This window comes from Gallus gallus, chromosome 5 (assembly GCF_016699485.2).
Source record: "Gallus gallus isolate bGalGal1 chromosome 5, bGalGal1.mat.broiler.GRCg7b, whole genome shotgun sequence".
Classification (NCBI taxonomy): Eukaryota; Metazoa; Chordata; class Aves; order Galliformes; family Phasianidae; genus Gallus; species Gallus gallus.
Genome location: NC_052536.1, coordinates 38,231,293 through 38,255,363, shown reverse-complemented (window position 1 = coordinate 38,255,363; position 24,071 = coordinate 38,231,293). Strand labels below are relative to the sequence as shown.

Sequence of the window (24,071 nt, the reverse complement as noted above, 5' to 3'; positions counted from 1 at the left end):
GAGGGAAGATCAGACAACAGAGGGTTTCCCATATATGAAGGTTGGGATCTGGAGTGATAAATGCTAATTTCACCTGGCCAAAATCAGAGGCTCCCTGTTATTGGTTTGTAACACCGGAGAACATCGAGTTGTGAAATTCAAGTGCCTCGTCATATCATAGCTCTCAGGAACTGCTAGCAATCCAGCCTCGTGCATTCCTGAGTTGTTTGATAGCACAGCATCCAGAAACTACCCTTACTAATCTGTTTCTTGCTGCAAGCCTTATTCTGAAAGGCGCTGAATACTCCACTGGCAGCTGGAGGCTCCGAAGTATCTGAGGACTGCATAGACTCTGTCACCAGCACAGAGCTGCATGAGCATTTCCCCCCTTCCCAGGTGCAGGTTGATAAAAGCTGCTTTATTTGCAGTAGCTGATGTGACATTCTTTTTTTTTATCATTATTTTGGTGGCTTTGTTTTTCCCCTCAGCAATACAGCAGTGGGAGCTCCCAGAATTAAAAAAAAAAAAAAAAAAAGTCACATAATTTGTGGCAAGTGGAGTTCATAATCTGTTAATTTATTATCATTTCTGTCATCCTGGAGGGCCATTAGCAGAGGTAATAAAGGGAGATGTAATTATAGGATCTGAGGCCACTCCAGACACAGCTGCTGTCACTCCACTTGCCATATTTCATTCCGTGCTCGTACTATCGTCTTTCTAGCGAGAACAGCACAACAGCTACCCTGGGAGAGCCTTCGTCGTCACCTCTTGAGAGAAGTCCTGTCTCCCCGCATCAAGGCGTGCAGAAATGGTAGATGTTCAAAGACAACTGGCAAAAGGGGAGGGGCCTCACTCAGAAGGGTACAACTCCACACTAAGTCTGGCTTTTGAGCTAATAGCTAATAAGACTGCTGAGCTAAAGATATTTGCTGAACATCATTAAAGCATTCTTTCCTGTTACCATAGGAGAGTGACTTGAGCTTTGATTTTATTTGCTAGCAGCATGAGGCAGAAGTTTGTACCGACTTCGGGATCCTGAAGGGTTGGTATGACTGTAACACCACACAATTCATTGTTAATTCCACTGTGAACACAAGGCAGTCGTGATGTGACTTCTATCCCTTTCTCCATGCTACGTCCAAGAGTTTCTGCACACAGGAAGCAAAGTCCTGGTATTCTAAACATCTCTGGAAGGCAGAAATACAGGGCACGTATAATCCAGCCTCCTGGCCCTGCCCTGTTCTGCCCCCTTGCTGCCTAATTCAGTATGTTTTGTACATGTCTTTTTGTTCCCTTTCTATGAACTTTTACTGCTCCCTTGTGTAACAGCCTCTAAGCTCTCTCTTGTATACACAGTCCTGTTATGATACTGCTGCTTTGAACTGTATGAGGCCGATGGCCGTTATCACGCTGCAAAGTCTTTGATAGGAAAGGAAAGAGAAAGCTGAGATGATGACAAGTTTGTCCCATCTTTCAGAATGGAGCGGAAGAGCCCTTTTTGTAGTGCAGGAGCCATCTCATTACTACACACCTGTTCTGGGATAATCACCATAGCAAACTGGAAAACCCTGTAAGAACTCAGAGCTGAGCATCCCACACTGCAAGCAAAGGAACTACAGCAGGACACCCTGTGCAAATAGGAGTGGACAAGGTTAGCAGAACAGACAGCAGCACCTTACTGAACAGCCAAGCAGATAATTACATTGCATGAAAACCACTCCTGTTAACACCCCAAGTTCTGGGTTAGTAGAGCAATCCAGGCTGAGTTCCCTAATCATCACTGTAACCCCATTTGTGATGAATCAGCCCCAGCAGGATTCCAGTGCTAGTGATGGATGTAATCCTTGCAGATCCTGCAGATCTCACGTAAGAAGGTCACCACTGGGATTAACCTCTACTCAGAAACACTGTCCTCAAAAAGTTTATCCAGACGTTATAGTCCCACCACATAACAGTCTGTATTTCATACAGCCTGGGAAGCCACTAACCCTTGAGTCACAAGAGAAATACTCCCACTGAGAAAAGAAGAGCAGCCACCAAAAAGCCACAAGAGGAGTGATAAAGAGAATCAGAATACATAAGAGAACTAAAATGTTTGCTAACTCATGCTAAGATGCCTCACAAAACAAGGAAGCCAAGAAGCAAAGCAACATAACACAAGTCTATGCAGTGGAAGACACACACAACGTGCAAGTACTGGTTAAATCCTATGATTCTGTGGCTGACCTCAGATATTCTCCCAGCAAGTCAGGGCAGAAGGCAGGAGAAAGTTGTACTGAGCTGTTCATAGTGAGCATCTGTTTGAAGCAGTCCTCTGGAAAGCAGCCATGTAAACCTCAAGGACATTCTCCACGTTCCCTGTCCAATCCTCCCTGCATCCAAATCCAATCTATTTTTTAGGAGAGTGTGTTTGTGAAGGAGTAACAACAGAGAAGGAAGGGGCATTTTCCCTGCCTAGTCTGAATCTATGTCCTAGAACCTCCTTGAGGATCATGTCTGCTCCTTCAGCCTGGGTCCATCCTACCTGCACATGTGAGATGCTGTTGCTCTATCACTTAGTTGCACAGGCACACTCAGTTGGATACAGGCAGTGAGCCTTCAGAGGCCAGTCACATTACCGATACGTTGTCCTCATTATTTTTCAGCACAGAAGTCTGGAGATTCATTGACAATAGTGAGTATGTCCTCCATTCCAATGGGACTTGTTCTGTGATGAATTCAGTAAGATAAAAGTTTTCCTAAATCTGTGCAAGAATGCCCACTACAGACAGAGTGGGCACCTGCCTTATCATTAGCAATGAAGTCCAGTTGCTATCATAACATTTATTCCATCTATAAACACAACAGACCTAGGCCACAGTGATGTAGTCCAAGATCACTACAAGTCCACCATCCCAAGGGCTGTTCCCCGAGTGCTTTCTCTGTGCCACTCAATGCAGCTGCCACTGGGGACTTTATTGTAGCACCTCAAAGCCTACTGCACAATGCCAGGGCGCACACACACACACAGTGAACTCATGCACCTGCACCAGGGGTTATACTGGAGTTTGTTGCCAATGGAGGCCTGCCACAAGCAGTTTTCTGCGTCAGTAATTTCCACTCATTACTATATGTAAAAATCCTGTTTGAAGACAAACCGATAAGCACAGTGATAAATAATAGTTCCCTTTGCTGTCCACGCTTAAGCCCTGTAATTTCCCATTTACCTGGGATGTGCTTCGCCCAGCCAATGATCACCACCAATTCCCTGTCTGCCAGGTCACAGAGGGTTGTCAGGGCTTTGATGTCACTCTCCGGCATGGTTGGATCGGGCATGGCATAAATCTTCTCTGGCTCTGCCACCAGCAAGTGGGAGACGATCTTAGTCACTGCACATTTCAAAGGAGAAGTTGTTGTTTTATCTCTCGTGACATAAGGTGTCATAACAGCCCTCTCTAGAAGGGTCTTCCTGCAGAATACATGGCTATAGAGGCTGTGGGACCTCAGAAATTGTATAGGTCACAAGAGGACAGTACACTGCAACTTTATATGCTGTACTGATCTGTCTCTGCCAAACCAGCTCCACACAGGGATGACAAAAGCAGCAAGCTACTGTAAGATTGTCAATCACTATTTCAGGTAGATCCAACAGGGATAGGAGGAGGCACAAATAATCCATTGATAGGACCTGGAAAAGTTTAGGGAATTATTGGCTATAGGGAAGAGAGAAATCAGCACAGGACCAACTTTGTCAGGATAGCCTGGATGCCAGAAAAGTTCAGCAAAATCACTAAATGAATTTTTATAATCTCCAAGGAAATTTCTGGTCTATATTCTAGGTACAGTATGTATTGCTCCCAGTCTATACCTTAGGTGTAGCAAGTATGTGCTATGATCACAAGAAAAAGCATCCTCGTGCTGGTGACTGATGGGAACCAGAATTGATAACTGCTCCATTGAACATTTTGAGACCAACTAAAGGGAACACAGCGGTTGCTCAGAGGACCACAATCCAAAGACTGATACATACGTGGCTTTTTAGCTGGGGGAGGGATCTGTAAGCTCAAGTAAGTGCTACTCTCAGAATCCAGTCTTCTCTTGTATTTCTGGCGGCCTCCACGGACTCGATCCAGACGAACACCTGCAGTTAAAACAGGATATATTCACACGATTCCTTAAAGCCATGGGAAATCTTGATGTTCAGATGTAAAAATCTGCTAAGACGTTCTCCACGGTCTCCCAGTCATTTGAGATCTCAGCTGAACTCAGAGATCCTAATAACAATAGGTAAGCTGCCTCTAGCTCTCATACTACTGCTGTGAGCTTCATTTTCTTTCTAGATGCTAATGAGGACAAAAATTAACCCATTCAAACTCTTGAATCACCACTAATCTGATGGACAAATGAAAGGCCTCAGAACTCAGTGCCCTCTGGATGATCTTGCTTTTAAAAATAAAACCTTAAATGTCAATCAAACCTGTAGTTATAAAAATAAGCTTTTAGATTGTCCTTAAAATTGAGAAGTTAAATGTGTGACCTCTCACTTCTTACGTTTGAAAAAAGTGATCTGTAGCAAATAGATTATGAACCATGAATTCAGCAAAAAAGCTTCAGGTTTGATCTAGTAAGGAGCCATAATAAAAGTAGAACTCAAATAGGTAGAAACAATCTCTCCTACAATATGGCAGTGATAAATCTGAAACAGGGACACACTGAAGAATTTGCTGCAGCTCTTTGAAAATACAGAGAACCAAACTGCAAACAGAACAGTGAAAACAGTTCCCAGTGACTGACCCCGCACAAAGAACTACAGCAGCATCGGTAACCAACTGAGCAGGAACTACCATTGAACTTCTGCTACCTCGAACTGCCTCGGGACAAGGGACGGTATTAAAAACTAATCGTGAAAAAAGCCACAGATATTTGACCAATTGTCAGTTACTTCTGGCAGCCACACTGCCACCGGTAATGAGCTCCTGTGAAAATGGGGCAGCTCAGTCTTGCTGGAGGAAACAGCTATTGCAAAAAAGAATCTCTCATGGTAAAAGTAGGCTCAATCAAGTAGAATAAGTCTTTGAATCTACACAAGTGTATAAACACTGATGAGTTTATCTAGTCTGATCACAGGAACCAATTATGTGATACACTTACTAATCACACTGAGCCATTAATATTTTGCAATCAATTTACTGCATAAACACAAACAACTAAAAGCAAACACTCCAAACCAGTGCTTTTTGAACAACTTGTTCATCTGAAAAACCTGCAGCCTGCTGACATATGTTCAATCCCAGAAGGAGACACATCTGTCACACTGTATGTCCCAAGCCAATGCCCCATTTGCTTACTGGGTCATGGAAAAAGGAAAGCTTCTAATGTTGTGCTCACACTGATCCCACTGACACCACGTGAAATTGTTACTTGCCAAAACACCTCGATCCTGATGCCACAAGTGGAGCACCCAAACCAGACTGACTGACAAACAAGCACCAACAGCCTTGCAACAGCAAGAAGAACTATTGCCAGCCAGGCCAATGGCACTTAGTTACACAGCAGCACTGCTGGGATTTCCAGCAGGAGCAATACCATGTGCACGTGTATTGCCTTTAAGCCCTGGTGTGTTGGGACACGCTGTTAGTAGGGCTGCTTCTTTTTAAGAGCAGCTGCCACTGCAGAGGAGGCAGGAAGATTGGAAGCCTGGAGTTCTTGAGACCAAAGGAACTGCTGCTGCAGGTGTGCGCTCTGGGAGGAGGACAGGCACTGGGAGATGGACAGAATGACATGAAATAGAATGCGTGAATTCAGAGCAAACCTTTCCTTCTCCTGCCATTTTCTATTTCTGACGCTGTGTAGAGAACTTACTGATGTCCCCCACAGTAAGTACTACTTTTCTCCTCCATTACACAGCAGATTTTCTGCAAACATTGCCCGTTGCTTCTTTTCTCTCTGTTCCCTGCAGCAAGCAGCATGTGGGAAAAATTCTTCCTGTGTCTTCCTGGGAGCCCTAAGAGGTTCCAGTGAGTGATTTTTAGAAAGGGCAGATGAGGAATCACAATCCTAAGTTTATCCTGGGAGATCCTGGAGGAACAGCACTAATAAAGTCCTGGATGAAGTAGGATTCTGTCACTTCTGCCTGTGATTCTTTCCTTCTGTACACGTTCCCTGGTTTCATAAGAAAGAAGACCTCTATGCTGCTACGCTCTGCTGAATGAATGACACCTACCTACAGTCAGGAGGGAAAGGGAGAGACAGATGTCAGGAAGTACCAGGAAACCAAGTAACCAGCTGTGAAAATTGAAAGGGTCAAGCATAATTCTGTTTGAAGGTTATAGAGGAATCCAGAAAAGGTTATAGGACTTCACTCCTGAATCAAAGCTTCCTAGAACACTCACAGAAGAAAGGCCACAGGAGGGCCCATTCCCTCATGCCAGTAGGTAGGCAGGATGTCACTGGAATAGGGGACACCATTCTTAGCCCAGGAGTAATCAGCAAACAGCTCTCCACAACGCTTTTGCTGTGCACTTTGCTAAGCAATATGGAGGGAGGACTGAGAGAGCTGGGAGAAAATGGGGGAAGGAGCTTTCTGTTCCTTCTCCCAAGGAGAAGCATGCATCTCCAGTGCCCAGCAGAGGGATGGCTGCACAGGTTGCAGCAGTATTAGGGACCCTCAATCAGATTATAAGGACACAAACGACTTAAGTGCATTAAAGAAAAAAAGATAAGAGAGACGCAGGGAGATTTACCTTCCATCCCTCCTTCCCTCACTAGGCAGACAGAGGTCTGTTCACCCAAGGTCTTTAGCTTGTTTATTTTGAACAAGCCTTTGTCCTCTTCTTGTTCCCTATCCTGCATGAAACTCCTTGAGGCAAATGTTTTCAATCAGCATTTGCAGAGCCACTTCCCTACTCTGTCATCAGCAGCTCCGGCTGCTGAGGGCAACAGCAAACAAAGGCATCTCAACCTGAGTCCCTGACTGTGGCAGTCCAGAAGTGAGCATTGTGGCAAAAGCCCTTTCCTAAAGATCTGACAGCGTAAGGTGTCATCGTTAGATGGCAGGAAAGGGCATGGCCAAAAATCAGGATCTGATACTAAGCAGCAGTGTTCAGGTGGCTTGCTAATGTCTGCCGCTCTGCTGTTTTGCTCACTGATTGATTTTAAGATAGGGAGGGTAGTTGCAATGCAGCTCTGCAAGGGGAAACCTAAGGGTTGTTAAAATGGGGTGGGGAGTTGCAGTGCGTGAGCTCAGAGCAAGAAAGGAAGCATCGGGTGGAGAAGAAACAGAGCAGGATGTAAATTGAACGAATGAAAGCGAGAGGGCAGAAGAGAGATGAGAGGGGCAGGGCTGCAGCAAGGCTGAGTGCTCTGTACATTGTAATCCCATGTGCACAGTTCACACCACGCCTGCAGCCACCTGCGCTTTAACTGCGAGGTGCAGCAGCCACTTATGAGATACACCTGGTCCATACTGAAGGCTCTTACATAGGGTTTGGTACCACGGCCTGACAAGACAACACCAAGACAAAGCAGCTGACTTCCAGCTTCTGCACAAACTGATTTTTCACATGGATCACATCTGTCCAGCTCCCGGGAAAGAAAGCACTCATCTTACAAAGCCATCACCATGACAGGCACTCGTGGATCCCCCCCTTCTTGACACAGCATCAGCAAGGAGGGGCAGCTAGAGCAGCCGAGATGGGAGGATTCACATTTACGATGTGAGGTGCTCCAGTACAGAGCAAAGTTTAGGAAGTATCACCCTGTGCTGACCTACCTTTCTGGAAACTGCCTCTTCAGAAATGAAGTCTATCTCTGCTGGAAACATCCCCTCCCATTCCCTGTGCTGCAAGGAACTGTGCCATTTGTTGAATTTTCTTACCTTTGGAGGGACTCCGCGCAGCAGCCCAGTTGGAAAGCTGGCCCCCTCATCCACCACAGGCACTGAGCCCCCACTCACTAGCAGCGTGCTCTCAGCTCCCCAAGCCTACCTGCGCCCCCCAGAACTAAGCAAGGAGAGGGGCAAGTCGAGGGCTTGTGCAGAACTTCTCTGCTCAGCATCCTGCCCGGGGTAGCACTGTCAGTTTTCTAAGTGTCCTGTGGGTGCCACTCGCGTTCCAAGTGCTGGTGCGGAGAGGTCTGTGCCAGCACCAAGCCTCTGCAGTGGGAGAGCCGATCGCTGATCTGTTCGAGCTCCCTGCATTTCTCTGACATGCCCCTCGGAGAGACGTCTGCCCGACAACTTTGGGATCAGATGTCCCCTTGCTGACTTGATAACATCAGGCTTCGGGGTTTTTTTTCTTAATGGAAGTAAAATAATTCCATCTTTTTTTAAAAGCTGGACTTGGGCCCAGTCTGTCGGAAGTAAAAATAGCCGAGTATGCAGAGGCGACAGCATACAGAGTCAGGTTTATTTTCTCTTTTATTTTCTGGGGACTAAAAATAATCTTAAAAGCTCTGTGAAGCTAAGCTCAGGCCATTGGGAAATGCAGTCTAGGCCCAATATCAGCTGTCGTGTCAAATTACTGGCCTCACCTCACTTTCCATCGAGTCCTATCACATGCTCATAAATTGATAGGAACAGAAAGATCCATCTTGCCAAAAGAGCTAACGGAGAAGCCAAGCTACAGGGTTTATGCATGGGACAATATGTGTCTAGAACCAGAAGGACACAACTGAAGGGAAGAGAGGGCGAGTGCTTGCCAGGGAGCAGCATCTCCAGGACTGCTTTTGCCCAGCTCCCTCTATAAACCAGCCAGGTCCTGTGCTCACTGCCCACCTATATCTTGAGTTACAGTCTGCGTGAGTGCAACCTCGCTGCTCTCCCAGCATCTCAGCCAGGGTGGTGGTCGACAGGTGACAGAGATACCTCTGTCCCCAGGGGCTGCAGTCTAAAGCATGAGGACTGGCAACGCCCAAGAAAGTTGACAGGCATAGGCTAAGACCAAAGGAAAAAGGGAGGAAAAAGTACTGTACACAAGGTGTTCCCTCTCTTTTTTTTTGCTCAGAACATCAGGAGAGACAAGGAGATGTGGCAGTGGGAGGAGTGAGCTGGGAGGAGGCTTATCAAGGAAACAGCATAGCTATGACCTTAAAAGTTAGGGGTGCCAAGATGGGGAAAGAAAGAGACTATGGGAAAAAGAAGTGTTCAGCTAGGAGGTGGAAAGGCTGGAGCCTGACTAGGTTTTCTTTTGTCACTTGCAGATTCCAGCACAGAAAAAGTCCTGTTTATACCATAAACCCTCTCCTGTGTTTTACAAGGGCATACAGAGAGATTGGATCTGATCCCCCCCCTCTGATATTTTCAGGGATGTATTAGTTGAGTAGAACAGTTGTTTTCCTGCTTGTCTAGATGAACAGTCCCTGAACTGCAAGGGACAGGTTATCCCTGTAACAACTGGTGATCTACCTGCTTCCAGAGCCTGTCACACACCCCGGAGCATTGACACAAGCTGTCACATGCATCTAAGCTGCATGTCCCAGGTGGTTGGTCCAAAGCATGTAGGATCTGGTGTAATTCAAAAGCTTGTGAACCCTTTTCCTCCTCAGCTGCCATCTCTGCCGAGGTGTCTCTGCATCCCTGGCTTGTTGTCCCTCAAAGGTACAGCTTCCTTCCCATGCTGAGTCCCCAGTCACACTGGAAAACCACGAATCCAGAAGGGCTTCAGGGGCAGAAGGGAATAACGAATACCTTGGTACACTCTTTAGCATTCTGTAGTGTTCCCCACACCCACACTCTCACCTTCTGTTCGTGGTCCATGCAAATGCTCTCCTTGGACTGTTTCCCCTCATGGGCCTCTAACCAGTCTGAAGAAGGACAAAAGTCTTATTGACTTTTATCACCCACAAAAGCAACACTCACACAGCAGTGGGCTGAGGGGCACTGTGAAAGACGACACAGACGTGTGTCTGCCAGGAAAAGACCATGGATGACTTTCACAGGAGGACCTAAAAGATGACAAAGCCGTAGCGCTACCAACTTTCCAATAGATAATACTCAGAACTGAATCCCCACAAGGGTGCTTGCTGCCTAGAGGAACCTACAGCCCTGGGTGTGATTCCACTTACCTTTCTTTAGACTTTGACAGCTTTCTTCTGTACATCTGGGCTCCTCTGAGAAGCAACAGAAAGAAGCAGGCAGATCTGCATTCACCTCACCCACAAGACACTCACCCAAGGAGATGTGATGAACCTCAGAAATGCCCTGAAGGGTCAAACCAATGCTTTCTGTAGCTCAGTTTTCTGTTTCACGCTAAAAACATCTGTGAGAAGACCACTTAAATGTTTAGATAGAGGACACGAGCCTTTTGGATCAGGCAAAGGAGCATAAGCATGGACTGAGAAATAAAATTCTAGATTTATGAGGTAATGGAGAGGCCCCACCAGCACATGGAGAGAGGCCCACTTGTGACGAAGCTCTGCAGAGGTGAGGGAGCTCCTTGGGCCCAAGAACACAGCATGCTGCCACTTTAGCCAGCTCTCCCAGCACAGCTCTACTTGGGCACTGGAGCCTTAAAATGTCTCCTGAAGTTCCCACATCAGCAGTGGTGTTTGCAACACTAAGAACTAGTGTCCACTGACACTTGTTGAATGCACATGCCTTAAGTTAAGGTAGAGCAGTGGGACAAGCATCCAGGCCCAACCTACTCCTGCTCAGTTCAGAGGATCTTACCCACTGCACAGATTTGTTACATGATGACTGGCATCCAAAAATCCTTGCACAGTTGCAGTTTTTCTCAGCTTTCTCTTTTTGTATGTGTTATAATAGCACTAAGCACAACTTCTAGTGATGGAATACACAGAGTATATCACAAACCTTAGTAGAGGTGATCCCTCTCCGAATTTGCACTGATGTACGTCAACAGAATCTGGACCTCATGTTTGATAGAACAGAGGCTCAGTTACATATGACAAGAACCCACAGACTCAGTTAGGCAGATTAATGGTTCAAAATGAATGGAGAAAACCAACCTAGATAGATTGATAATCCACTGGATGTGGCAGAAGGTGTGGCGAGGGTCCATGATGCACCAGTCTCATGTTCAGAAAACAGATACCAAGTGCAATCATCCCGATGTACCCTTGCTGATGGCCCATCCATTAGAAGCCTCAATTTTGGAGATTTACCATTATCCTACCAAAGGCTGCATCTGCTCTATGTCATGCTACCACCCAGCCCAATTCTAGCCATACTACAAATGCTCAATTCATGTCTTGGAAAATGGCTGGGTGTAGAAGATAGAGACATCACGATGCCACTCACTGCATCTGGAAATCCTATTTCAAAGGACAGGGAAGTTGGTTGCCCATCTGTTTTTAAACATGAGGGTATTTTACAGTAAGAAAAATAAATTTTCTCTTTTTTTTTTTTTCTTTTTTTCATTTGGATGCCTCCAGTAGTGACATTTCTGGCACCGGCTGGAGGCAGAATACTTTATAAATACAAAGCCATTAAATCCCATGCAGCAGCAACTTGATCAGGGCTGCCTTTTAATTTCCTGACATGAGCTGGCCACTAACCCAATTACCCAGAATCCCCGGAGGAGCCCTCATCCTTCCCAGGAAGCACAAAGCAAAAACCCGAGCATATTGCAGGGATGTCAGCTGAGCTTTCACTGGAATCAAATATCTTTTTGAGAACACATGGTTTGGAAGCAGGGATGGGGGCAGGAGGGAGCAGTTGCTGGAAACACTTTGCTCCATTGAGAGATTCTGACACTTAAAAAGAGAAATGAAACACCCTCCATTTGGTTATGTTGCTGAAAGGAAGTCCACTGTTGATTCAGTTATCTGAATTTTAGTGAACAGTGAAGGCAAAGTTATGAAGTACAAGTAGTTTGAGATTGCCAGTGCCAGGAATCCCTTGTTTAGCTACCAGACAATGGCACCCAATTTATAAAATCACAGAGCCAGGCCTACCCAGGGGTGACAGGTTTGCTTCCTTGGGAAGCATTTCTAACAGCCACTGGCTGCAGCTGGTAAGGGAAAGGGCAGAGTTAGGAAAGTTCTACTGGCTGCAATAGGCAGGGTATTGCCAAGGCTCTGCAAACAGGTGAGAAAAGGGAACAGCTAACGGGAAGATGAGCAGGGTGAATTCTGTGGCTCTTCTCTCTTCACTTCTCATTCATATTTCAGTCCTTGGCCCTACTGGGTCAGTATCCACACATTCTAGTGATGAGTACATCACAAATCAGATTAGACAGATAACAGTTCAGGAGCTTGAGGGATTTGTAACAAGGAATTTGGATGTCCTGTTGAATTTTAACATGTTCTCTAGTCTTACTTATTGAAGTGCATTAGTATGACAAGGAGCAAAGCTTGGGAAAGGAATGGTTGTACCTGGGATTACTACACCATAGCTGATACACTTCTGGGAAGAAGCAGTCATGTAGCCAAAGTAAATCATTCAGCTTTCTTCACTAAGTTACTAAACTCTCTCTTGCTGTTAAAGAGCCTCCCTTTTCTGCATCTGGATCCAGACTTCCTTCCCCTGCCTTCCTCACGCTTGTGGACTTCACCCTCACCACATAAGTAAGAGCTGTTGGGTGACTCCTCAGAGCAAGGAGGCCAGGCCAGAGGAGAATTTGCCTTCAAAGACATTCCAAGGGGGACACAGCATCTTGAACAAAACAGTCTTCCCATCTTGGGAATTCTCATAAGAAATGCATCTAGGAGACTCTGGATGTAAATATTTTCTGAAATAAGGTGCGCCTCATCTGCCACAGGATACATCCCCAGGGCCCTTTCAGTCTTTGCCCTCTTTCTTGGAAGCCACACAGGCCATCCTCAATATCTAGGAGTCCTTACAAGTAACATCTCTGTTTGCAGGCAGATTTTGCAAAACAGGAGGGTATGCACTTCAGTTGGACAAAGCTGTGGAGAGACCCCATTCATCTCTGCCTGCAGATACCTCAGCCAGGCCAGAATCAGCAGAGCACAGGTTTTCTGGGGACATAACCTCTCCACAGGGACACTTGGATTGGGGTATGCTAGAATCTCAGGCTCCAAATCCAGCAGCCTCCTATCCAGGCCTGTGAATGAGGAGGCAATTAGAGCTCTCTGAGGGAACACTCCAGATGGAAGGGAAAGTGAAAGACGGGCAGCTAGACAGGCCAACACATCTGAGTCTGCTGGGCTCCGCAGGCAGAGCTTTCTGCCAATCACTCTCCCCAGTGAGTCTCGCCTGCCCTGCAGCGTCACGCCTGGAGAACCTGAGACAGCAAAGCTCTGGTGTCCGTGCAGTTCCCTCGCTGCAATGCATTGATCGGAGATCTCTTAAAGAAAGTGGCCTGGATATCTGAGACACCTATTGATCGCCCCGTCGGCTCTCTTCCTGCCCTGATCCTCATTCACTTGGCATTGCCAGAACAACCTGCACCTCTGTGTTAGGGGCAGCCTCCCAGGTATTAAAGGGCCACAGTTGGCTGGTCAGTTCCCTGCAGTCCATAGGGAAGGAAAGAATATGCTGAGTGACCCTCATGTGCATTTCCAAGGGGATTCTGCTCCGGCAGAATCAAGTCAAGCATTCAGAAGTAAGGCATAGGCTTGAAGTCATTGCTATCTGTTTTCTGACATCTTTGAATACTGGTTCCCCCTGCTTGAAAAATAGGCTTGTACCACGTGCCCAGTGAGCAGACAGAGGTGTGTACATCACCTGTAAGGACAATAACCAGAAGAATCTTTCCTGTCTTACCAAGAAGAAATCACAAAGCACAGAACTAGGTACTAATGGAATATCATATTCTTCTTTTCAGAGGAAGGACAGTTTCATTTCCCAGAAATGCCTCCCAGTAAGTTACCAGATCAGTACCAAAGATCTCAAAGAGAAAAGCAGCAAGAGACAAACTGGCTTCAAGATCTGTCATTTAACCATAAGATCATTTTTCTCCAAAGTCTGGGCAATCAAACAGGAGAAAGAACCTGGCTTAACAGCCTTCTGCCATGGATGGACCCAAGGAAGAAGAGAGATGTAAACCAAGGCAAGGAGACATGAGAAATGCTGAAAGGAAAAATAACACGTAGCTTGAGGATCAAGACACATCTTATCCTAATGAGCACATGGGGGCTGCAGGATAGGTTCTTTGGGAAAGCCAAGACACCAGAGATTTCAAGAACCAGTCAAACTACTAGAAATGTGTAACAGGGAACACTGTTGCTCTGGTGGATAAAGGGATGGATGAGCTAACAGAATGACAAATCAGAGATGTAAAAAACCAACGAACCTTTTCTAATCCAAAATCTCTTGTCAATTCTGCATTTCTGAGCAAGTCAAACAATTATGGATTTGTTCTTTCCTGAAACTCCTGGCTCTATAGAGACCAAAGACTGTGAAGCTGTTTTTTCCCCCTGCTTGGATTTTGCTTTTAAAGACATGTATTGATTAAATTCTGTATACTAATAACTTTGTGCTTCAATCAGGCTTCACAAAAAGTTAACTAATCAGTGCTTATAACCCTTTTGCAAGGTAGTCTGACCCTTATTTCTCAGCTGGGAAAACTAAGCAGAAGAGAGAGAAAAGAAGTATTTCCTACATCAGCTGGCCACTCAGCATTAGGACAAAAAATTCCTGTTCACAGATTGCTAAAATAGGCTTTTCTGCTTCCCTCGATATTGTCAAGTGTTCTCACATCCCACTGCTATCAATAAATCTTAATGCTATATATTCCACAGCTCTAAATATTATGGGAAGGATCACAGATACACTAACATCAATAGCAAACCACCCTTCCCCAGTGGCTTTAACGATGCCAAATCAATCCCTATATGAATAACCAAAGACACTTCAGCACAAAAGCAGCCTTAAGAGTCAAATTTCAGTTTACAATGGGTTGCATCCCACAGGGTTCAGGAGTTCAGACAAAGCATGGTGTGAATGAAACTATACTGTTTGTCAGCCTGTCTCTGGTCTGGCAGGAGTTAACTGTTTTCACACAACTTGGTGGCTAAGCCACAGATCAGAGCCTGCTCTGGACTATATTACACACCTAGAACTGGGAGCAGAGGTTGCACTGGCTACAGTCAGACAGGCCAGCATGGGCTCCTGCTGCTCAGAGCTGCCAGCTTTTAGAGGCTCAACTGCTTGGATGAAGGGCAGCACAGACACAGGCAGCCAGCAAACCTGGACCCATGCTACTGCTCTGCAGAGTGACTGGAGCCACATCGTATTCTTATGGTTGTTTCACAGGATTCATATGAGCAGGCCCTCTCATAACCAACCTGCACTCCCACTAAAGCCAGCATCACTATCGTAGACTGGCATGCAAGTGAGGGGATGTAACACAGGGATATAACACTCCCCAGAATGACCACACACAGAGAAGCTGCTTTGAATGGGTTACTCTCTAAATCCAAGCAGAAGATCAAGATCTTCTCAATTCAATAGCCTGCTGGGGAGGGATAGACTACACAAGACTGCATCTCCTCCCCTTGGTACCTTCTGCGCTCCAGCAGGAAGATATTTAACCACAGAAACTGCACATCCATCAAAGAACAGGACAGGGTTTAACATCTAATCTACATTCTTAACAATACTGGCTGCCATCAACTTGCCTCTCAAGAAATGAGAGAGCACCAGTGCAAAGCAATACACGCTCAAGTGACATCGTGCAATTCATCACTAGCTGCTAAAATGGTATGATCTGGAAGCACACTGCATGCTGGCATCTTGGCTCCAGCACACTGGCCTTGCACAGACCACAGCTAGCTGTTGTTCCTTTTGGACAAACGGAGGGCACTGTTCTCTGCCAGGTACAGCAATGCAGAGGGTTACAAGTAGCTCTTCTCCTTCCTACCCCTCCTCCTCTGCTGCCTCTCCCTGAGGGACCCAACGGAAATAAAGCTTTAAAGCCAATCCATAAGAATGTGTTTAATTGCCACTGAATTCCCTGTGGTTCACCTTGAATGGACAAGGATTGGGGAGGCAGGGGGGAAGGGAAGAAAAGCAGCACAAGGAAAGCTGAACGCTACTCAGAGAACACTGAACAGATCAATAAGCTGAACAGGTTGAGCATGCAGGGCAGGCGACCCACAGCTCCCAGACAAACCTGTGCTCCTCACCATCTTCAAAAAGTCTCCTGAGTGGGAATATGGGCAGACCTTCAAGCACACTGTGCCATAGCTTTGCATTAACTCCATCCTTCCCTTACTAAACCCAGCCAACTCAGTCATAATCAGGCAAGAACCTTTCCTTCCCAATACTGCAAAATGACCTGGAGGGCAAGGAGAACAACACCCTCCAGCCCGGGGTTCTTTCAGGAAAGAAAAAAGTTTGGTACAGCTTGTTTCCAGTTATCTGTCAAATTTGTTATCATGCTGAAAGTAATATCCTAGCATTAGTGTACTGACTAGAACCACCCTCCTTCTCTAGATTGCCTTCTTGGTCACAGCCCATCTTGACTCTTCTAAAAATCCTGTATAGAGATCCCTTGGAAAAGCCAGAGAGCACAAGTGTGTAGTTATCCTAGGGGATCCTACGAGGCCTGGAGTTCCAGGTCAGGACAGACAGCAACTGTGTCTTACCTTCTTTCAGCATCCCCACTTTGAGGCATTTCATGAAGCGACAGGCTTGACAGGACTTGCGCCTCCGTTTTGTGATCTCACATTCATTGGTGGCTGGGCAGCTGTATTCAATATTCCCTGCAATCAAACACAGAGATGGTCACTCAGGAGCCATGTTCTCCTCACTGATCCAGAGATAGTCTGTAGTGCCCAAATATTTCCATAACCATTGGTCTCTGTGTTTACTCACTCACTTGCACACACACACACAGACCAAAGCTGGCTTGTGATGGATGGCTCTTTGAGAACCCAGCACTACTTATTAGAGCTCATTTCAGAAAAAAAGCAACACTGCTGTACGTGCTGGGAGAAACCTGCCCATCCAAGGGGCTGGCTCAAAGCTGGGCTTTCAGGCACACAGTATTTTCAAAGCACATCATCACTTCTTATGCTGCATCACTTACAACCTGTTCCCTGAAGCCCTGAGAGTGAGAGCAGGTCTCACTCCACATCTACCAGGTGGATGTCACCTGCCTTCCTTGCCTTGCTCTGGGTTTACTACTGGGAGCAGGCATTTCCTCCTCTGCTTCCTCCTGTCGGTGACACCCTACAGGTAGCAGGGAAGCAGTTATTGAGAAAAATGGGTAAGATGCAAAATGAGAGCTATCTGTGCAAATATTTTCAGTTTTACTTTAGTAGTCCTTATCACTTATTTGCAGAGAAAATCATTTCTTTCCTCATTTCCTTTCATTTATAATCACAACATCACCTCCAAAACAAAACAGGAAAAGAGGCATCGCAAAATTGTTTCTGCTCACACTGTATTTTATCATAAGCCGAGCATATAACTGAAGCATGGAAGCGGGAGTCTGATATGAGGATGGAATGAACAGTACACTGAAGGACATGTAAAGCAGCAATTATTTAGCCCTAGAAGATAACAAACAGACGCAGTTGTCTTCGTCCTGCTACTCACTGTGAAGATGCTTCTGAAGAGGACTATTCAGTGTTGGCTGTGGAGCAGGACCAGAAATTTAGTGTCGACAATGATGCATTGACAGTGATAAATGTATGCAAGGCAGTCTGGCTTCTAGGTAAAATAGGCAGCTCCAAAAGAGATTTCTAAAATCTACAATCAGTTCAGAAAGATGGAAAGGTTGCTTTGGTGGTTCAGAGAAGGAAACTGAGAGTCAAGAATTTACTTATGGCTGTAGGAAAGAGCACAAATGAGAGCAGAGAGGGGACACAGCCCGGACTTTGTATACCACCGGATTAGAAGGGAAGCACCCAGTTCAGTAACTCCAGGACAGGACACTTGATTTCTGTTCCTAGTTCTGCAATGGATTTCTGTGTTCTTGTTCAAGACCCTTCTTTTCTCTACAAAAACGCATAGTCTTTAGGGGTGGTGATTAGATCTTGGGACTAACTAAGCAGTCCAAAAGCCCACTGACAGAGCTAAAAGAGAGCATAGATTCAAAAGGAAGAAAGCACCATTTGATTTATCTCACTATGCTTGGCCCTTGCTGGGTGAAACCTCAGAAGCACACAGCCCCCAAAAGCATAAGCATTATCTGCCTGCTAGTTACAAACCTGCCCTCTGCCTTGTCGCAAGACCTGCAACTTGACTCTAAGCTCCAGGCCATCTACCTGATTCCTCAACGTTGTTCCTTTGTGCCCAAAATGCAGCTTATCCGCAAAAAAAGAACATTGCACAAGTTGCTTCCATTCAGACTGTATTTCGTCATCGTGCAGTGCCTGAATTTCAATAGCTAGCAATGTATCAAGGTTCTCAGAGAGTTAGAAATTGAGATTCAGGCATGATCTCAAGGTAATAAGCTCCTGCTCTAGACACAGAGCTCTACTGCCTTACAGATTCCTGAGTACAGAGGCCTTGATCTCATGATCTGATACTTGCTGTACCCTGCACAGGAAGGAATAGAGCAGGAACAAATCTGGAATAAAACTCCACCATAATCCCACTTTTAAAGGTCTTGCCTTAGTTTCAGTGCTCACCTTGCACACCAAAAGCAGCACCAGAGTTTTGGAGAGCAAAATATTTCATGTCTTGCGGTTTCAAGGCCAAAAATTTGCCTCCCAAGACAGAGACACCAAGGGCACAGGGCCCCAACAGCAGCAGGAGGGAATGACAGCCCTCTCTAGCACTTCAAGGTCCCTCTACAATGAGTCAGGCAGATCCCTCAACTTCCTCACGCCTCCCCCTGACAAAGTACTGGAAATGGTCTATGTAGCCTATATCACAATTCAACTCTGAAAGTGTCAGAGTATGTACTGGGTACCATATGCACCGTCTAGGCACAATTTGAATATGCAGCTTTCAAAGGCATTCTGTTCTGGGATCACACCTTAAAGCATCAGAGCCAGAAGAGGGTGGCCACTGGGGCAGTTCCCCTTCCCATATGGCAACACAGCGGCCACCATGCAGTGCTGCAGCCACAGGGTTTGTGGGTATGCAAAAGTGAGAAAATACACCTAGCACCAGTGGGACATCCCTTTCAGCATGTCTTATTGCCTTCACATTGAACACAGGCTTGTACGCCCTTACACATACCCCGCTCCCAGTCTCAAGGAAGAAAGCACGAGCAACCATATCCTGCAGCCCACTCTGCTGGGGTAGATGTTAGAGAGGAAGCCCAGTGTGCTCTCTTCACACAAGAACTGACACAAGGAGACATGAGACAGCGCTGCCAAGCTAAACAGACTTTTTTTTTAAATCAAGCCCCAAAGGCACCCTGTACTGAATGGACTGCAAGCTATAGCTGGGGGCAATACCCAGCTGTTTGCAAGACCACACCATGAAAGGCACCATCAGTATTACCCAGGCAGAATTCATCCACGAAAAGCTCATCTCCAAAACTTTGTAACAAAGTTCTGACTCTTTTTATTGTTTGTTCTCTCAATTTCTTTTATGGGTCCTGGGGCTGGCTGCCAGCACAGCGAGCTGCTTGCAGCTCCCTGTAATTTCTGTAAGTGCCCTATGATAAAGTGATGAGATTAACTCATCGGAATTCCAGCAGCCTCGCAGCGGCGGGCGGTCACACCATCAGCCTGGCTGCTGGCACTTGGAGAGTGCTCCCTCTTTGCTACAGCAGCTGGGGTGCAGAAGGGCCTCCGTACACACAAGAGTTCACACAGACAAGTCCTTATATGAGTATAAATTTGGGGCACATCTTTGTGTGTTGTGAATTGTAGATTATGTGACCTAGAAGGAAAAGGCAAGAAAATGGGATAATCTAGTAGAGAAGGCCTTGCTTTGAACCATCATTTATTAGAAAAGCATTCCTTGATTTAGGTAGCATTTACATTTGATCCAAAAAACCTGCCAAGACCTCACTGATGCCACCACAAAAGGCTGACCTAAAAAACAGCTTCAAAAAAACCAAGTGGCTGGTGACCAGATCAGAGTCTGGATTTGTTCTGAGCTTTCCTCTTGGAGGTCAAATCACTTCCTCTCTGTCTCTTGGTCTTCCCATCTGCAAAATGAAGTGAGCTACCAAACCTGTCTTCTGGGGGGATCATGAGTCTTGATTCATTAGAGTCTAACTGCACTTTAAAGCTTTTAGATGAGAGATGCTAAGGAACAGCCATAGACTATTGAAGTGACAGGTCATGTTTTTTATGCTGGGGAACTGCAAAATTACCCTATTTTCTGTAAAATGGGGACCTCTGACTGTTAAACAGTTTGGAACAAAATATTCAGTGCACACATAATTGGAATACCTGAAAATTGCACACCAGAGCTTGGAGTCTCCTAGTCGACCATGGCCTCTGTGGAAGGAGAGGATCTGGGAAGGGGGAGGATGACTCCCTGAGCCTGGGGAATGCGCTAGCATGTCACACAGCTCCTGCTCACATTATAGACTTGGCTCCTCAAGGGAGATGAGCTCAGATTTAGTATAGCACTGAAAGCACAAGCTGCTTTCCTCCACTTAGTCAGATCCTGCCTACTCCACCTCATGCAAGGAAGGAAACTCGGGGACAATCAAACAGAAACAACCAGGAAAGTCTTCAGAGTTGAAGTCTTTTCAACTTCTGCTTTCTGAAACAAACAAGCAAACAACTGACCCTCTTCTCTCCTTCTGGTATCCTCTGCATTCCTCTTCACCATTCTTTCCCTCTCCTCTTCCTTGCATGCTCCATCCTGCTATGCCTGCGTTGCTACATACCTGTCTCTCCTGCCCTCTGTTTCTTTGGTCAAGCTTTTCCTGAATTTCAGTGAAAAGCCTAAGTTTCAACATATTTGCTATTAAGTGCCAAGTTTTATTTGTTCAGGATAAAAAGTTTTCTTTCACCCCTGTGATTTGATGCAACACACTGCAGTTATGACCAGGAGCATGGTGCCACACTGCTGGTCCTGTGGTGCCAGAGGGCTGAGAGGAATTTACGGGGAAATCCATCTTACAGCCTTCCCAGCTCATGCGTTTGATGCCTTTTATCCTTTCTTTCTTTTCCTTCAGGGACTGCTTTCAGAATACTGTAGGCTTAGGAGAGTTCCATCAAGCACTCAGCATAGTGCCTGCACGGTACAGCTGCAAGAGAAAGCAATCGGACTTTTCAACTAGCCACTAGCTCTGGTGATCCTTTCATTTCAGGATCTGCAAACTTTTGTCCTGAATCTGTTTTGGTTTTTGTTGTTTTTCTTTTTTTGTAATCTCCAGTTCCAAAGGCAAGCTGGTCATTTGGGTGTCCCACTCAAAAAAGACCTAAAAACTGTAAAAAGGCCTATGGTGAGTGACCAGTGGTGTCTCTGCACTCAGTGGGCACCAGTCCTGCTGTAGAAGAGGTTGGACAAGGGAACACTGATAGGATGCACGCAGGGGATTCTCTGTTATCTTCTGCTTAAATTAGCTGAGACATCATAACGTGAGTCCTGGTGAGACATCATAACATGAGGACAGGTACTCTGTGAAAATCAGAGAAAAATCTCTAGGAGAGCAAATGAGGGTCTCTCCAGGTTTAATACCAGCACTGTTTGCCTTCTCAGAAAGGCACACCCAGCTTCTGCTCCATGCAAAAGGATTTGGACATTTGCATAGCCTTAGTCAAGTCACCCTCTTGCCTGCCTAGGGAGATGAGCCCTAGGGCTCTCTATTGGCAGCACACAGCTTTCTCTCAGCTTGACATAGTTTCTTGCAGACACAGGTTTCTGACACAGAAGTATTTACCTATTGAAGTTTCAGAGAACAGATCCTTCTGCACAGAGCAATCTCTACGGATGCACTGAGGCAAAAACAAAACACAAAACCAACAGAGCTGAGTTGGACTGCAGATGATTTTCTGACTTCAAGTCCTAGAGCTACGATAATAAATAGCACTCAGGCACTAAATCCTGGAAATCCCACACTTTTTCTGGCCATGCTACAGAAGTTTTTGGAAGGCTAAGACACTTTGTTTTTGCTGTGAATTCTCATCTGAGAAATATGAGAAGGACAGAGAGACAGAACAGAGCCTGACTGCCACAGCCACTACTGCACAGTCACAAACCTTCCTCCTGCAACTCAGAGGTTCTTTGCTGCTCTTGTGGAAGACTCTTCCACTTAGGAAGATGTGCAGACTCTCTCAGCTGCTCTTACCTTCCCAGCAGCCATGACGATCACTATAAATACAACCAGGAGACCCTAAAAGACTATGGATTTTGTTTCAAGCCTGTTATAAATCCACATAAATCTTCTGAGCTGCATTATCCACATTTTAAGCCCCTTAGTGGTGTAAGGGCATCCTGGCACAGCAGCTGTGTAGCTACATTCACTGAGTTTGAAGTTTGCAAGACTCAAGCAGGAAATCCACGGATGCAGACACTTTGCCTGATAAACAACCTGGCCATTCAGAAGATGATGTTGAAGGTGCCTCTTCTCTCTGACTCTTCAATGCCCCATTCTCCTCAATACGAATTCTTGCAAGTCCTGTTGTTTCACCTTATGGGTATGAGTTCCAAGCACACAACAGACTGACTCACAAAGATCAGAGAGGGAAATCTTAATTCAGGTTTATTTTGCTGAGCTTTAAGATTTTATCTAAATGGGTCATTTTAGAAGTAGCCTTAATTTTCACTATTTGAAAATGAAAAATAGATGAAGGGCAAGTCATAGTTGTGAATATGTTGAAAAATAAGGGCAGTTATATGGTTACATAGCACTGTTATTAGTTCAATGTTCAGAAAAGCAAAACTATTTACCAGTTAAAACTGATGAACTAAAGCTAATGACAATGTATTTGATTGATATATAATGTTCTATCTGCTGAGCAAACTATTTCAAGAATGAATATCATTAGATTATGAATATGTATCCACAAGAAATTTGCATTTGTCCTAGATTTGGATGAGAGAATTATGTAGGATTTCTATGGAATATGAATTTTTAAAGTTTTTAATTCAGAAATATCCAAAACATTACCTTTCTTGTAACAGACCTATTTCATTTCATTTAACTAGTGTGAAATTTTGCTTTCAAGTCAAACCTGTCTTAAGCAACAACAGTAGCACATTTCAAGATGCCCAGAGAAGCTGTAGGCGCCCCATCCTTGGAGGTGCTCAGGGTGAGGCAGGATGGAGCCCTTGGCAACCTGATCTGGTGGGTGGCAGCCCTGACCATGGCAGGGAGGTTGGAACTAAATGATCTTTAAGGTCCCTTTAACCTAAGCCGTACTATGATTCTATGATTTTGTGACCTCAGAGATACACAACTGTGTCCCCGCTAGCTTTCAGCCCATCTCCTTCCCATCAATCAAAAAGCAGTGGACTTCACGATGTTGAGGACAGCCTGGCCTCACCTGGTTGAAAGGAAGAGTAAGTGGCAGAGCTACCAGGCTCTGCCATACTTTAACTCAAAAAAAATCCTTTAACTCAAAAAAAAACAAAACCACCCCCAACTCTTGAACTAAAAAAAAAGTCTGCAAGTTGGGTGTAATACAGCTGAATACCTTTTGGAAATGTTTTTGCCTCACCGTCTCTTGTATGTTATACTTAAGCTCCTTCCCATGTAATACCCAGGGTTGAGTGGATACAGCATACACAGCCCTAGGAATTTCACATTTTCTTGAGTCAACCAAACTGTGCAGCCCTATTGCCTACCCAATCTCCCCAGGCTCAGCCTTCAACTCCGTAGCTGAAACCGCTCACACTTGGCACAGCACACTGGGATCTCCCATGACTGGGAACTGAAGCATTTTGGTGCCTCGGTCACTAATACAAGCTGATGACAGGGTGAGAGAAATCACCACTTACTCCTTCCCCCATCTGTTACACGTTAACAGGCAATCAATTAGGGAACCACAGGGAGAATATGGCTGTGCTGGGGAGTAGGGCTTGGAGGGAAGCAGTATCCCTTCCTAGGATGAAAGCAGCCGATAGAATACTACGGCTGATTACGGGTTCTAGTTACTGTTGCTCTGGATCATTTTCAACTTCTCAAAACTTCCTAGGTTTCTTTTTCCTCTCTCCAGGTTAAGCCTATATTTCTCTCTGCCGCAGAGAAGTTCTTGTATTGCTCCCATGAGGGGTTAGTTTTTCAGTATCTTCCTGTATAAAGATCCCCTAAGGGCTTTGTTTCAGGGCAATACCCTTTCCATCCTTTAGTACCCGAATGTGCCAAAAAGAAACAAAG

At 45.5% G+C, this 24,071-nt stretch overlaps 1 protein-coding gene and 2 long non-coding RNA genes across 15 annotated transcripts in view; 2 read left to right on the top strand and 1 right to left on the bottom strand.

Annotated features, from left to right (window-relative positions):
• The window catches only part of ESRRB (estrogen related receptor beta), a 127,696-nt gene that overhangs the window by 11,376 nt on the left and 92,249 nt on the right, over nucleotides 1-24,071 (bottom strand). For all 3 annotated transcript variants that reach the window (XM_015287714.4, XM_015287711.4, XM_015287709.4), the window contains exons 3-5: nucleotides 16,471-16,587; nucleotides 3,989-4,099; nucleotides 3,186-3,347 (exon numbers count right to left, since the gene is read on the bottom strand). In XM_015287714.4, coding sequence (XP_015143200.1) covers nucleotides 3,186-3,347; nucleotides 3,989-4,099; nucleotides 16,471-16,587 — 390 coding nt within the window. The remainder of the gene's footprint in view (nucleotides 1-3,185; nucleotides 3,348-3,988; nucleotides 4,100-16,470; nucleotides 16,588-24,071) is intronic.
• LOC107053519 overlaps nucleotides 1-24,071 on the top strand; it is a 182,685-nt gene that overhangs the window by 117,284 nt on the left and 41,330 nt on the right. For 2 of the 11 annotated variants that reach the window (XR_006939502.1, XR_005860463.2), the window contains exon 6: nucleotides 13,707-23,330. The exons of the other annotated variants lie outside the window; for them this stretch is intronic. This is a non-coding gene — a long non-coding RNA (uncharacterized LOC107053519). Of the gene's footprint in view, nucleotides 1-13,706; nucleotides 23,331-24,071 lie in introns of those variants that run through there. 11 annotated transcript variants of the gene reach the window in all.
• LOC121113273 lies at nucleotides 259-6,074 on the top strand. The gene is made up of 2 exons (XR_005860468.1): nucleotides 259-375; nucleotides 701-6,074. It is a non-coding gene; the product is annotated as an uncharacterized LOC121113273 (long non-coding RNA).